General features: G+C 37.0%; 1 protein-coding gene across 1 annotated transcript in view; it reads left to right on the plus strand.

Annotated features, from left to right (window-relative positions):
* Positions 1-4,881: 4,881 nt before the first annotated feature.
* UBE2U (ubiquitin conjugating enzyme E2 U) overlaps positions 4,882-14,229 on the plus strand; it is a gene marked incomplete at both ends in the record, with an annotated part of 30,376 nt that continues 21,028 nt past the window's right edge. Inside the window, 7 exons of the mRNA XM_081322463.1 lie at positions 4,882-4,950; positions 6,058-6,139; positions 6,938-7,030; positions 7,444-7,541; positions 9,828-9,954; positions 11,031-11,100; positions 13,690-13,778. Coding sequence (XP_081178589.1) covers positions 4,882-4,950; positions 6,058-6,139; positions 6,938-7,030; positions 7,444-7,541; positions 9,828-9,954; positions 11,031-11,100; positions 13,690-13,778 — 628 coding nt within the window. The remainder of the gene's footprint in view (positions 4,951-6,057; positions 6,140-6,937; positions 7,031-7,443; positions 7,542-9,827; positions 9,955-11,030; positions 11,101-13,689; positions 13,779-14,229) is intronic.

Here is a 14,229-nt window from a genome sequence, read left to right on the forward strand (position 1 = left end):
ATTATAATCACCTCATTAACTATGAGATATTTAGTAGTATCTTTACTTTTATGGTGTTGACAGCTATATAGTATGAATTATTTCTACTATATTCTTAATTAAGTTCAAATACACTTTTCTTACAAATTATTCACTGTTAGAAAAATGGTAGTGTTTATGGCATTAATTCATTTTCTTCCAAGGGTTTTATTTGCATCAAAATGAAAAAATACTTCAACAAATTCTTTGAAGCAGTTTTGTACAATTTATTCAGTAGATAAATGAGGAAGTCTCACAGTTGGAATCCTATACACTATATGCAATGCGAACACTGAAAATCATTTGCAACGTCTATTATGAAAGACAAACTCTAAAAATGGAATCAATGATTATGAGGTTTTACATTCTGATCTAATGTGGAAGTTACACTGGCTTAGAGGAAACCTGAACTCTATCACATTTCATAAACCGTGATACGTGGTTGCAGTTTGTACGGTCCTGAGCTATTTTACCTAAGTCAAACATTTTAGCTTGATTAAATGCATCATAACAGCATAGAATATGATTGCTGCCACCCAAATAAAATTGGGTTTGAATAGTCACAGAAGATGTCTGTCTTGTGAATGGTTTTTCAGATTACCAGCAACCTCATTGCTACACAATGTGATAATGTGTCATCAAGTTGTTGCTAACTCTTAGCAACCACACAGTCTTTCTCAATGATCATGTCATTAACTTGTTCTTCAAATTTTCCCAACTGTGCACTCATGGTCACTTAACCGAGTCTATCTACCTTGCTGCTGGTCATCCTGATCTCTTTCACTTGTCCCACCATTAGAGGCTTTTCCAGAAAGAGAGATTTTCACATAAAGAGTCTGAAGTAGGATAATTTCAGCCTGGTCATTTGCATGAAAACTATATGTTGATTTGTTCAATGATCCATTTGTTTTCTTTCTTGACTGTCCAGGATTTCTCAGGAAGTCTTCTCCAACACTAAAGTTCAGAAGTGTCAACACAGGTAGACCTCACTTAATAACTGTTCTTTTTAGCAACCATTCAAAGTTAAGATGGCACTGAAAAAGTAACTTTACAATCAGTCCTCACACCTATAACTTTCAAAGCATCCCCATAGTCAAAAGATCAAGGCTTAGGTACTTTGCAACTTGAGAATTATTGCAGCAACCTAGCAACAAGATCACCATTTGCATGTTTCATAGCCAGCTTCCAATAAGCAGTGGAGAAGCGGACAATAAAATCATAAGTTGCAGTCATGTGATGTCTCGTGTAATGACTGTGAGTGATTCACTTAAAGCAGGGGTGTCAAACTGCCGGCCCAGAGGCCAGATGCATCATGCTGAAACCACACCCAGCCCAGCTCCGGCAATGGGGAAAAAGTTACGATACGTCGTGACATGTCATGTGACATTGTGAGTTTGTCATCCCTGACTTAAAAGACTGCAGAAGTGAGATTGTGAGCTCATCACAGTCATGTGATGTCTTGCTTAACTACCACATCATTTAGTGATGGAGTTGCTGTTCCCAATTATCATTAGGCAAGGACTATCGCTACTCTTCCTATCTTGCATCTTCAAAAGCCATAGCTAAATTAAGTTAATGGAAAATTCCAAATTTTTATAGCTGCATTTTTCTGAGAGTATGATATATATCATAATATATATTATATGATATATAACATATAGTCAACTTTCATAAAAGCTAGTAAGAAAAATGCATCACTGACAATATTTTATTAAATGTAGGTGTCCCCCTTCTTGTGCAGAGATGACTCTGGGCAGCTTACAAACCCTGTAAATATGAATATAATATAATATCTAGAGTGGGGTAAGTTTCATCCATGGCTGAAGCTAATATGGGATAGGACTCAATTCTCTCCTATTTAACATAGGTGATCAATAGTTTGGGGTGAGATATCAATATGCTGATGATACCCAGCTTTATATAGCCACCTCTGGCTGCCTGAGCAATGCTGTGGATGTCCTGTCTCGGGGACTGGAGGCCGTAAAGGTCTGGTTGGGGTGCAATGGGTTTAACTTAACCCAAGTAAGATGGAATGGTTTACTTGGGTATTTGGTCCGCCTAATCATAAGGTTTTTACACCATTAGTGCTGGATGGGATGGCACTGCTCCAGATGGACACGATACACAATCTGGGAGTCTCTGTATGAACAGCTCTTGCTAGAAGAGCAGGTGGCAGCCATGGCCTGGAGAATCCTTGCACACCTGAGGGTGGTGTGCCAGTTGTGCCTGTTCCTTGATTGAGAGACTTGGCTCTCAGTCACTTGCCCTCGTGATCTCTCATCTGGATTATTGCAATGTGCTCTGTATGGGACTGGCCTGGAAGAGCCTTCGGAAGCTTCAACTGGTTGCAGAATGTGGCTGCATGGGTTGTAAAGGGTGTTGGGTATTTGACACATGTAACCCTTCACAAGCTGCATTGTGTTTCCAGATACAATTTAAGGTACTGCTTAATATCTTTAAAGTCCTTCATGGCCCTTACCTAAGGGGCCATCTTCTCCTAGTTCTACCCATCCAATTCACTCAGGCAGATTAGGCATGTTGCAAGTTTTATCAGCCAAGGAATGTTGGCTGGCAGGAACCAGAAGACATGACTCCTCTGGAATATTCTCCCTTCAGATTACCCTGACCCTGCTGACCTTTCATAAGGCCATAAAGATTTGGTTATGGGCCCCAAATGTTTTAAGATCCCTGTTTCCTGGCTGTATTAACCTTTATAATTAACAGGTTTACTTGGTGCCATATATATTTAGGTTGTACTGTTTTAATAGTTCTAATGATGTTTAATTGTTTTTATTTCTTAAGAGGTGCACTGACCAGAGACACTGTTTTTTATTATTACATTTATATCCCGCCCTTCTCAGAAGACTCAGGGCGGCTTACAAGCTTAGCAGTAGCCTTCATTCTATGTATATGCCTGCTTGTTAGGGCTTTCACACACACACCCAAGCGGCATTATTACAAAGTCAGCTTAATTGCCCCCAACAATCTGGGTCCTCATTTTACCTACCTCGGAAGGATGGAAGGCTGAGTCAACCTTGAGCCTGGTGGGATGCGAACCTGCACTAATTGCAGGCAGCTGGTGTTACTTAAGGAGGCATTAGCCCACTGCTCCACCAAGGCTCTTGCATCAATGGGTGGCCATTGAAATAAAAAAACAAATGAACAAACAAGTAAAGCAACACCCAACCTCTATGTTATTAAATTCCCTAAAAATGTGTGATTCTTCTGATTTGATTTTAATAAGTACGTTTTTTCAAATATATGCATTCTCTGTCATGTAACAATGTGTTAATGACAGGTGAGACCAAACATTGTATGTATCTGAGGGAATTGGCTTCCTCTATGTGAAGCAGCAAAGATATCTGAGCTAGATGAACATAATACAATTTATATTCCAAGCACAGAAGGAGAGAGGCCAGTTGGATACAGAGCACTTTCTTTTTGCCCTGAGGGCTCATTACGGGAAGGAGACAACAGATGTGTTTACTATAAGAGACGCCTTCAATGATATAGTGATATCAATAGGAATGAAGCCTTTTTATATCATTGGATAGTGTGGAGCACAGTCACAGTCTCTATGACTGTGATTACAAACTGGGCAAGTTGATCGGTTCACTTACGAGATTGCAACATTCTGATTGCCATTTGTGACCTTTGCTACCGGCTTCTGACAAGCAAAGTAAATGAGGAAGCCAGCAGGAGGTCACAAATGGCAAATGTGAGGTCTTCACTTAACAACCTACTGATTCACTTAATGACAGCAACTGGAAGTGCCATATTTTCAAAAGCAGCAAGATCACTTGACATTGCACCTTATGACTGTACTGCTTAGTGACAGAGGTCCTAGTCCCAGTTACTGTTGGTAAGTGTAGAGAACTTATATGTATAAAATTATTATTATAAATCCCAGGAAGCTGCAGATTCCAAACTTAAAATCAGGAGGTAGCAACTATTCCAGAGTAAAAGCTGGAGGAGTGAAATGCTTAGCTGAGCTTCTAGCTTATTATTCAGAATCTTTTCAAGAAGAGCCCAAAAAGCTCAGAGTCCTCCAAATCTGAAAAAAAATCATATATACATCTTATATAGTGATTAAAACATTAAATGCTTATTTCATCCCTTAATAAGTAGCACAAGCATCTCAAGGTTACATCTTGCTTCTCTTTAACCAATTTTCTCATGGTGGTCAGCAGCTCTTTCTGTAAATTTCCACAGACCAAATTTGCCTACTTAACTGGAAAAGCAATGTGAGAATTTTTCTCCTATAATTATCTCATGGCCAAGTGTTATTCGGATAAGATGCATTCCTTGACCGAAAAGTAAATACACCTTTGCTTCGACTGGCATCGCTGAGTACTTCCTGGGTTTCAGTTTCAATGTTTGAATGGAAGAGCTGTCACGATTGGTGTTTGACACAAGGGTGAAAGCAAAACTGACACTGATTGGTTGAAAGGGAGAAGAAAGTTAAGACAGGGAACTGTCTCCCTTGAGGAAAAACTGGTTGCTTGGTTACATTCTCTGTACACAAAGCCTGGCCTGCTTTATTCTATGCTTCTCCATGCTTCCTACAAAGGCTATGCTTGTAGCAGTTCAGCTGTGAAAAGCAAGGAATGGAGATATTTTTTGCCTACTCCTTCAAATAGAAGTATAGAGAATTTTCTTTTTTGGTGAGCCTCAGGCCTGTTGGCAAGGTGTTCACTATTAGGCTCAAATCCATTTCAGTTCCACATGAAAAAGGGAAAATCCTGTAGTATTTTTTTTCCTGCCACTTTTCCCCAGTTACCTATTCATTCTGCTGGCTCCACTTGAATGCAAAATTGTCATCTGAGTGAAACTACAAGAGAAGAATAAGAGGCTCCTGAGAACATGTTGCATTCAAGAGCTTTCTTACTTTTGGAAAGAGAGTTTGTGGAGTTCAAGCAAGCAAATATATTTGTGAGTAGAATTTATTCCTTATTTTTTCTAGCATGGGCATCAGTCTGCTGCCTGTTCCTTGCATCCAAGGTGGCTTACAATCTTACAAACAGAAAACAGGCAAATAAAATAACTCTTATCCATAACAAGTCCTCATAGAAATAGGGTTCTCCTCCCCAAAAGCCCTATGGAACAGTATCATTTTAATGTCTGCTATTTTGCTTATAACACTCAAGACCATCAACCCTGCATTACAATAATGCGTTTATTTATTTATTTATTTATTTATTTATTTATTTATTTATTTATTTATTTATTTATTTATTTATTTATTTAATTTATTTAATTTTTATACCGCCCTTCTCCTGAAGGACTCACGGCGGTGTACAGGGCAATATATGTATATGACCGCTTCAGGATCTGCTCTCTACTATTCTATCAGTCTTCAAAGCTGGCAAGCATTTCTTTTTCCCTTTTAAGAGCCTTTCCCCCCCAGGGATAGTTAATTGGCAATTACTCAGTTTTTAAGTCTAAAGCTAGCAGTAGGTGGGGGCAGAACCAGACATGACTAAGAGGCCATTCTCTGATACAACCTGGTTTTATATGTTGTTCTATTTCAGTTGAATTCTGTTTGAAAGTAATTTAATTCTTCGGTTATTTTGCACTACCTTTCATTAGCATGGAGACTGTGCTATACTACTAACAGTCATATGATCGCAACAATATCAAAATGTATATAAATCAATGCACAATGATTTCTCTAGGACCAGAAAGAGGAAGAGAGATGATATCCATTAACTATGAATAAGTCAATCAACAAGAAGTGCAAACTTCTGACAAAATTTGTCTGGGCTTCAATGCTGGGTAGAAATAGGTCTGATTAGGAAATGGAGGATGGGAGATCTTGTGAAACAGAAAGACTGTTAAGAAAAATTGCAAGCAGAACCCATAGCAAACCTTAAGGAAACCTCAAGGCTGAAGGGTAGGCAGAAAAGTTAGAAAGTTATATGACAAAAAGGCATTTGCAAACCACATTTGTATTATTGTTAGTGTCTACAGAGTTGTGATGAGTTATTTTACTTTTATCTCACTGAAGCCAAAACCATTTGTTATCTTTTCTTTCTTTAGGGCATTTCTATTATGCCTGTGGAGGACAATTGGATGGAATGGATAGCTGAAATTGGAGGGCTGAAGGATACCTTATGGGAAGGTGGCTACTTTTTCCTAGAAATGTTACAATGTACAGTGGTATTGCACTCCCTAAACAACATGGATGAAATCAGAGAGTGCAAAAAGCACTCATTGAAGTTGAAGTTACAGAATAGAATACTTAAATAATGGAAATACTGAACTATCAAATATCGAAGGTGGAAGTAGCAAGGAATAAAAATAAGAACATAAGAAGGCAACCTTGTTTTATGCCATTAGGGGCACTGAAATGTATGCACCCTCTGTTTGCATCACAATAGATGTTTTTTGCAAGACTTCAATCTATACTGTTTACTATTGAAGAAAAGTCTATTCATTTCCAACAAATACACATTATTTTAGGCTGTATAAATCCTTCCAGAGTCAAGGATAGACAATCTTAATTTCAAGAACCACCATTCCCTAATGCAGTGTTTCTCAATCTCAGCAACACTAAGGTAGAAGTCTGGGAGTTGAAGTCCCCACATCTTAAAGTTGTTGGGGTTGACAAACACTATTGTAATGAGAGTTGCGTTTCATGCCATTTGGTAAATGGGTGAAGCAAGTGGTGGATGAAATCAGGCAAATTATTTTTCTCTTGCGCCTCCTATTTTTTTGATGAACTTTCCTCCTTACAAGATATGCCAAAGATAAATTTTCTAGAAATCCAAATGGATTGTTTCCAGAGGCTTTTGAGATTCACCTGGGGGGGGGGGGGTGAGGTAAAATTAAGTCAAATAACACTTGTGAATTCATATTTACAGGCTCCCTCTACCTGGCATACAATATAATGCCTATATATTTTTATATATTATACTAGGTGCTGAACTTCAGCTGTCACTGAAATATTGTGAAGACTACAATATAATGCCCCCAACTATCACATTCACCACTATTCCTTTCCATCCCAATGGTAAGCGTGTTATTAAGGACAGTACAGTGTCTTTCATATGTAACTGATCAAAAACAATTTGCTGCTCTTCTGGTAAGGGTTGTTTTCCAGAGTAATATAACAGCTACATATAACCATAGTTTATGTGGCTGTTTCTATCTATAGTTTCTATCTATATTGTTTTCATAATTTTGATTTTTATCTGCTTTGGTGTAAATGCACTATATCAAATTAATAATGAATCAATATTTTTGTAATATAAAATATTCAGAATAAATAAAAACCACATATGCTAAATGTTAAAATTTTGTAAAATCTTTCTTGTAGAGATTAAAATTTACATAACTCATTACAGTAGAATGTAACGTGCAGAATTTAGCATATTAGTAAGAAAAGCTCCAGTTTGAACATTATGTATTTGTCTTTTATCCAAGTGGATCCAAAATCTGGGAGACCTTGTGTGGATTTTCTAGATAACCTTAACAAATGGAACACTAACTTCACAATGACTAGTATTTTACTTACTATCCAGGTAAGAAAGAATAATACGAACAATTTTTTTCTTAATTTTCTTTTGTTTATGGGAGAAGTAGACTTAGTTTATTTTTGTAATACTGGGAACTTCACAGCAGCATACGCTCACACAAGGCATTTGCACTAATCCAGTAAAATTGTTATTTTTTTTCCTTAAATAGTTTCCTTTAGTTCTTTTCATAAGTTGCTTTTGAGGATATATATATATAGCAAGGTAAGCCTAGCAAGGTAATCTAATAGTTAACAAGCATTTGTCATATATCTCCCCTTGCTTCTCTGCTAACAAAGCGAGAGAGATCCTGTGGCTTAGAGGTGAAAACAACTGCCTAATGTGTAATCAGCCCAGGTTCGAATCTCGGAAGGGTATGGCTGACTGATGAAAACTAATAAGTTTGAAATGCATATCAGTCTCCCTTAATGCTTTGTTAGCAATTTAAAATTTACACAAATATGAGCTGTCACCAGTGTGACTACTGCCTGTCGATGGCCTTCAGGATAGGCTGACACAGGAGATAAAGATTTGTCCCATGTTTGGGGCCTAGCAAGGTAATCTAATAGTTAACAAGCATTTGTCATATATAGAGCCTTGGTGGAGCAGTGGGCTAATGCCTCCTTAAGTAACACCAGCTGCCTGCAATTAGTGCAGGTTCGCATCCCACCAGGCTCAAGGTTGACTCAGCCTTCCATCCTTCCGAGGTAGGTAAAATGAGGACCCAGATTGTTGGGGGCAATAAGCTGACTTTGTAATAATGCCGCTTGGGAGGGGTGTGAAAGCCCTAATAAGCAGGCATATACATAGAATGAAGGCTACTGCTAAGCTTGTAAGCCGCCCTGAGTCTTCGGAGAAGGGCGGGATATAAATGGAATTAAAATAAATAAATAAATAAATAAATAAATAAATATGTAAATAAATAAATAAATATGTATATATATATATATACATATATATGTATATATATATATATATATGTATAACGTCGCCACAACTTTCTGAAGATGAAAGGAACGCGGGAAGAAACCCGAGACTCTAGACCTACATATATATATATATATATATATATATATATATATATGGATCTTTGGTTATTCGGGTTTTTCCCCGCATAGAACTAAAGGTGTAGGCGCAACGTTTCGACGGAATCCCATCCGTCATCATCAGGCTGGTGGCTTTAGCTTCCTTCTTCTGGGAGAAGCATGTGGCTGCTTCTCCCAGAAGAAGGAAGCTAAAGCCACCAGCCTGATGATGACGGATGGGATTCCGTCGAAACGTTGCGCCTACACCTTTAGTTCTACGCGGGGAAAAACCCGAATAACCAAAGATCCACATACAAACACCCGCGAAAACCTCAGAAAACATATATATATATATGTATATGTATATGTATATGTATATGTATATGTATATGTATATGTATATGTATATATATATATATATATATATATATATATATATATATATATATATATATATATATATCTCCTCCAATAATTATCAATATCTCATCAAATTTATAGTGAGTCTAATATTCCATTCTGAACTGGATGCATCCAAAGAAGAAATGCTTTTCATGTTCCCCATATATTCATAATTTGTGTCTGCTACACAGCCAAGGTTAGAGTAGAGTGGAAAGAAAAGTATCGATCTTCTGTAAGTTTTCTATCTCTATGAAAAGCAGGATTCATGCCTTCTAACTGCCATGGCTACCCCAACAAAGCCATTTATTGTAAATAGTGTTAAATTTCAGGTACTCTTCGACTTGCAAACATTCATTTAGTGACCATTGTAAGTTACAACAGCACTGGAAAAAAGTGCATTATAAACAGTTATCCCACTTAACAACTGTCACAGCATCCCCATGGTCACAGGATCAAAATATGGATGCTTGGCAACTGGCATGTATTTATGACAGTTGCACTGTTCCCAGGTCATGTGATCACCCTCTGTAATCTTCCCACTGGGTTCCCCGAAGCAAAGTCAATGGGAGAAGATTCAATTAAAATAGGGATCTTCAAACTTGGCCCTTTTGTGACTTGTGGACTTCAACTCCCAGAATTCTGGGAGTTAATCCACAAGTCATAAAAGGGCCAAGTTTGAAGACCTCTGACTTAACATCTGTGGCAAAAAAAGGGCCGTAAGTGAGGCAAAACTCATGAAAGAAGTGTCTTGCTTAGCAGTGGAAATTTTGGACCCTGTTCTGATCACAAGTCGAGGACTACCTGTGGCTGGTTGAATTTGTAATCAATAAAGCTTTGCAGATTGATGTATGCATGTCTTTCCATGCAGGTTTTGTTGTCTAATCCTGTTCTGAACAATACAGTGAACCTGGAGGCAGCTCAAATGCTGAGAAACAATTATCGGCTATACAGAGAAAGAGTTGTACAGTGTGTCACAAATAGCAAGCAACTCGAAGGTAATAAATGCCTGCGCTTTAGTTTTTTAGTTGTAGATAAATTCTTTCTGCACTATGGGGAGTTTTAGAAGAAATTATTTGAATTGCATTCTTTTAAAAAAAACACTATTTTATATCCACTGTCATAAATTTTAATTAGTATCATTGGCAATGTAACTTGAGCTGCAAGATGAAATTCTTCTCATTGGTATCTACCACTCTGGTCCAGTAAAGGCAGGCAGCCAGAGGAGAGAGAGGGAGATGTGTACATATATACACATGCATGCAGGTAGTCCTCGACTTACACTTAGCTATTGTTCAAAGTTGTGGCTTACAAGCCAATTCCAAAGTTCCAATGGCTGCCCCCTTCCAACACTTCTGTGACTGCATGTTGGGCGCTCAGCAACTTGCAGAATCCTGCAGTCACGTGACTGTCGTTTATGACATCTTTGCCAAAGAGTGGCATTTACTTCCAGTTTTAGGCAAAAACAGCCCACAGCGAACAATGGTTTCACTTTATGACAGTGGGGTTTGCTTTACAACTGCCACGTTCCCTTTACAACCATCATGTTTGCTTAACAATTGCCACAAAAGAGGTCATAGAATCGGCTTGGTTCGTGGGTGATCCGCTTTACAACTGTCATTACAACAATAATGGGGAAGCCCCATTACGGTCATAAGTCAAGAACCACCTGTATATGCTTTTGGGTAACCACACAGCTGAGCCAGAAATAAAAGGTCTTGGCTGCCAAAACTGTGAAATTAGATCCAGAGCTTCATGAGCATTAGAACTGCTAATAACTTATTCTGCCAGTAAGATCAAATAAAGTGTTATCTCCACATAATGAGTCTGTATAATTTAGATTATTGTAACTATATCTCCTTATAGTTACTAATCCTATTGCTGTTGTGACAACAATAGCATTTCAGCACTCACCTCATATTTAAAAGTATCCTTTTCATTACTGGTAATAAAGCCGCTGGAATCTTCTAGTTGCAATTATATGTGGCGCAACAAAGTCTTTGTTATTTTACAGTATTGGACTATAAAATATTCACAACAAACAGGCATTTTTAAAACTTCTTTTCTTGTCCAGCTATTACCAAAGATTGGGATACAACTTCAACCAAGTTTTATGAAAAATCAAAAGAACCTAGCTTGCACAGGTAATGACATACAGTTAAGCTCACAAATGTTGTAATGCTATCAATTATTATTTGAATACTTGAATAATTTATATGTGCTTTGAAAAGCAGCATTTCATGAGGAAGTAAAATTTTCTAGCAGTGTCAGTATAAAGCCATAAATACAGTGTTTCCCTGAAAATAAGACCCAGCTGGAAAATAAGCCCTAGCATGATTTTTCAGGACACTCGTAATATAAGCCCTACCCCCAAAATAAGCCCCAGTTAAGATTGTCAGCCAGATGGACACATTTAGTACCGTATTACTCTGAAAATAAGACCTAACCTTAAAATAAACCCGAATGCATCCTTTGGAGCAAAAATTAATATAAGACCCAGTCTTATTTTCAGGGAAACATGGCATGAACAGAACAAATTAAAACCAATCTCAATACAAGATCTTCTATTGCTCCAGAAATATATCAGAGGCAATTCTGCTTGGAGAAATACTGCTTGGTGTGGCATCACCAAAAAATGGTCTGTCCGTCTTGCCTGTCTAGTATCATATGGAAAATAGACATAAAGCATTACATTTTATGAGGCCTACAAAATCTGGGCATAAACTGAAAGAAGATTTTGGACTTCAAACTGGCATACACTGGACTCATACATGGAAATGGGCCAGGATTCAGTTTTGAGAATTGGCAAGATGTCACTTATATAACTGATCCCAAACAGTAACTTAGCAGCTGGCCTTCCTGATAATCAAAGAAGCAAAAATACATTTAAAAAAATACATTTTAACTTGAATAAATCACATATTTATATACACATAAATATATCTAACTATGGTGAACCATTTCGCTTCTTTAAAGATTTTTTTAATTTTAGAAGAAAGAAAGTCAAACACTAAAATATAGGTTACATGTTTTATCTTAAGGAGAACTACAAACATTTTAGATATCCATGTTCAATATTATCTACAAGTTCATTTGAAAAAGTAAAAGGTAGTATAATAGGAAATACATTTTAATATCAATAAGAAACTGATCATATTCAATTAACTTTCCCCAATATTATATGCTTCTTCAAAGCCATATGTTATATCAGTTTTTGAGATAGACGGTTAATATCAGTGATCCAGTGAAGTATGTATTGTAATTTTATGTAATAACAAACGTGGTATCTAACTACAGGAAGGTAATCATTTCTATACCACACTAGTATATGCCATAGGAAATGTTGCCAATAATTATCAATATCTCATCAAGTATATCAGCAGGATTTCTTATAAAATACTGTTACATAACATTTTCCAAAACTCTTCAAAAAAAAGTTTAACCAAAAGAACCAGCTAATTGGGCATTCCTGACATTGTATTATATGCCAATAGCTTACAACCTCCAACACAATATGAAAACGTTGAGCTTGGTTGCTCAATAGTGAGACACTGGTGCAGCGGGCACAGCAGCATCTGCATTTTCTGCGTCGCAGAAGAAAAGCACGTCTTCCTGACAGTTAGAACAATTAATCAGTGGAACAACGTGCATCCAGAAGTTGTGAATGCTCCAACACTGGAAGTTTTTAAGAAGAGATTGAACAACCATTTGTCTGAAATGGTATAGTTTCCTGCCTGAGCTGGGGGTTGGACTAGAAGACCTTCAAGGTCCCTTCCAACTCTGTTATTCTACTCTATTCTATTCAGCACCATCCTAACTTTGAATGATCAGCGAACGAGTGATTGATCAAGAGGACTACCTGTATATGATAGAGCGGTGTAGAGGCTGGGAGACTAAATATCTTTAATGCTGATGGCATTAGGAAAGTAAAAATGTGTCAGTCAGTGTTGCTGTCAGTCGCCAAAGAAGGGTTCATAGCAGAACAATTTCTCACAATTTCGAAGAAAGGCAAAGTTATAAAGTCCTTGATGAGCTGCTGCTGACATTGAACAGGACAGCAACAGCCAAAGATAGAGAAATTAATGCAAGGCTTTCAAATAAAGCAGGAATAATGTGATGATTATGCTCTAGAATTTTGTCATTTCATACAATAGCATGCTTGACATTTTCTTCTTCAGAGTCTCATTAATGTCTGTTGAAATCAGAAATAAGCACACAGAAGAGAAGGGGGGAACAATTGCAAGCATAAACACAGTTCTCTTTGACTTCTTTATCAAATAGCTGGCTCATTTAGTATGACATACCTAATAGTACAACTCTCTTTTACAAAATACATCCAGCATGAAATAAATAATGCCTGTAGATTTTAGCACCCCAAGGAGCAATAGAATACATTTTAATCTTAGGAGGGCAAAGGTTCCCAAGCCATGCTGATAAGACTCCTACCCCAAAAGACTGAATGCTATCATAAAATCAAAAGGTGCTTCAACAAAGTATTAAGGTTTTTCATATATATTACATAAACCTAGCATTTTCACAGGAAAGTATGAACTTTTTATAATCATTGTAATCTATTGGATTTTCTTTTATTTGTACTGAAATTGGAAGCAGTTTCAACCTTTAAACCACTGTTCTTTCTTCTTGGTGAAATGTTCTGCAGAAATATGTTAGCCCCATAAGTATTTCCATACGCTAGTTACAGATAATCCTTTCTTCCAAATGTATATTTTCAGAAAGACAACAGTGGTATCATATGAAGAATATTATATAACATGGTTTAAAATTGCCACATCAAAACCTGCTGAAGATTTTAAACATCCAGGTAAGTTGATGTTTTGTTTTGTTTTTAAATTAAAAAGAACAGGTCTAATTTTGCACAAAATGTAAATAAATCAAATAGATCTTTCATATGATGATGCCCTGCCCCCCAGTATGGAAGTTGCAGCCTATAGGGACTTTCAGAAAGAAAATTATTTTGGGGGGGACCTTTAAACTTGTGTGACAATGTGGTTGCTGCTAATAGAAGTATTGCTATACAGTATATATATAGGAATTTTATGATTTTTTTCTTATGGGCAAAGGCAGAATTGTGCTGTTTTAAAAAGAAGGCAGCATATTCCAGAGGTCTCAAATTCAAATCATCATGAATGTCATAATGACTAGTTCAAAACTAGGAATGAGGAATGCAACACTGAAACCTTTTCTTATGGAGATATAAAAAGCTTTAGTCAGTCAAAAAGATAAGAAAATGAAAAAAGATTCCTGGTATGCCA

The sequence above is a fragment of the Vipera berus genome (genome assembly GCF_964194415.1).
Source record: "Vipera berus genome assembly, chromosome: 3".
Lineage (NCBI taxonomy): Eukaryota > Metazoa > Chordata > Lepidosauria > Squamata > Viperidae > Vipera > Vipera berus.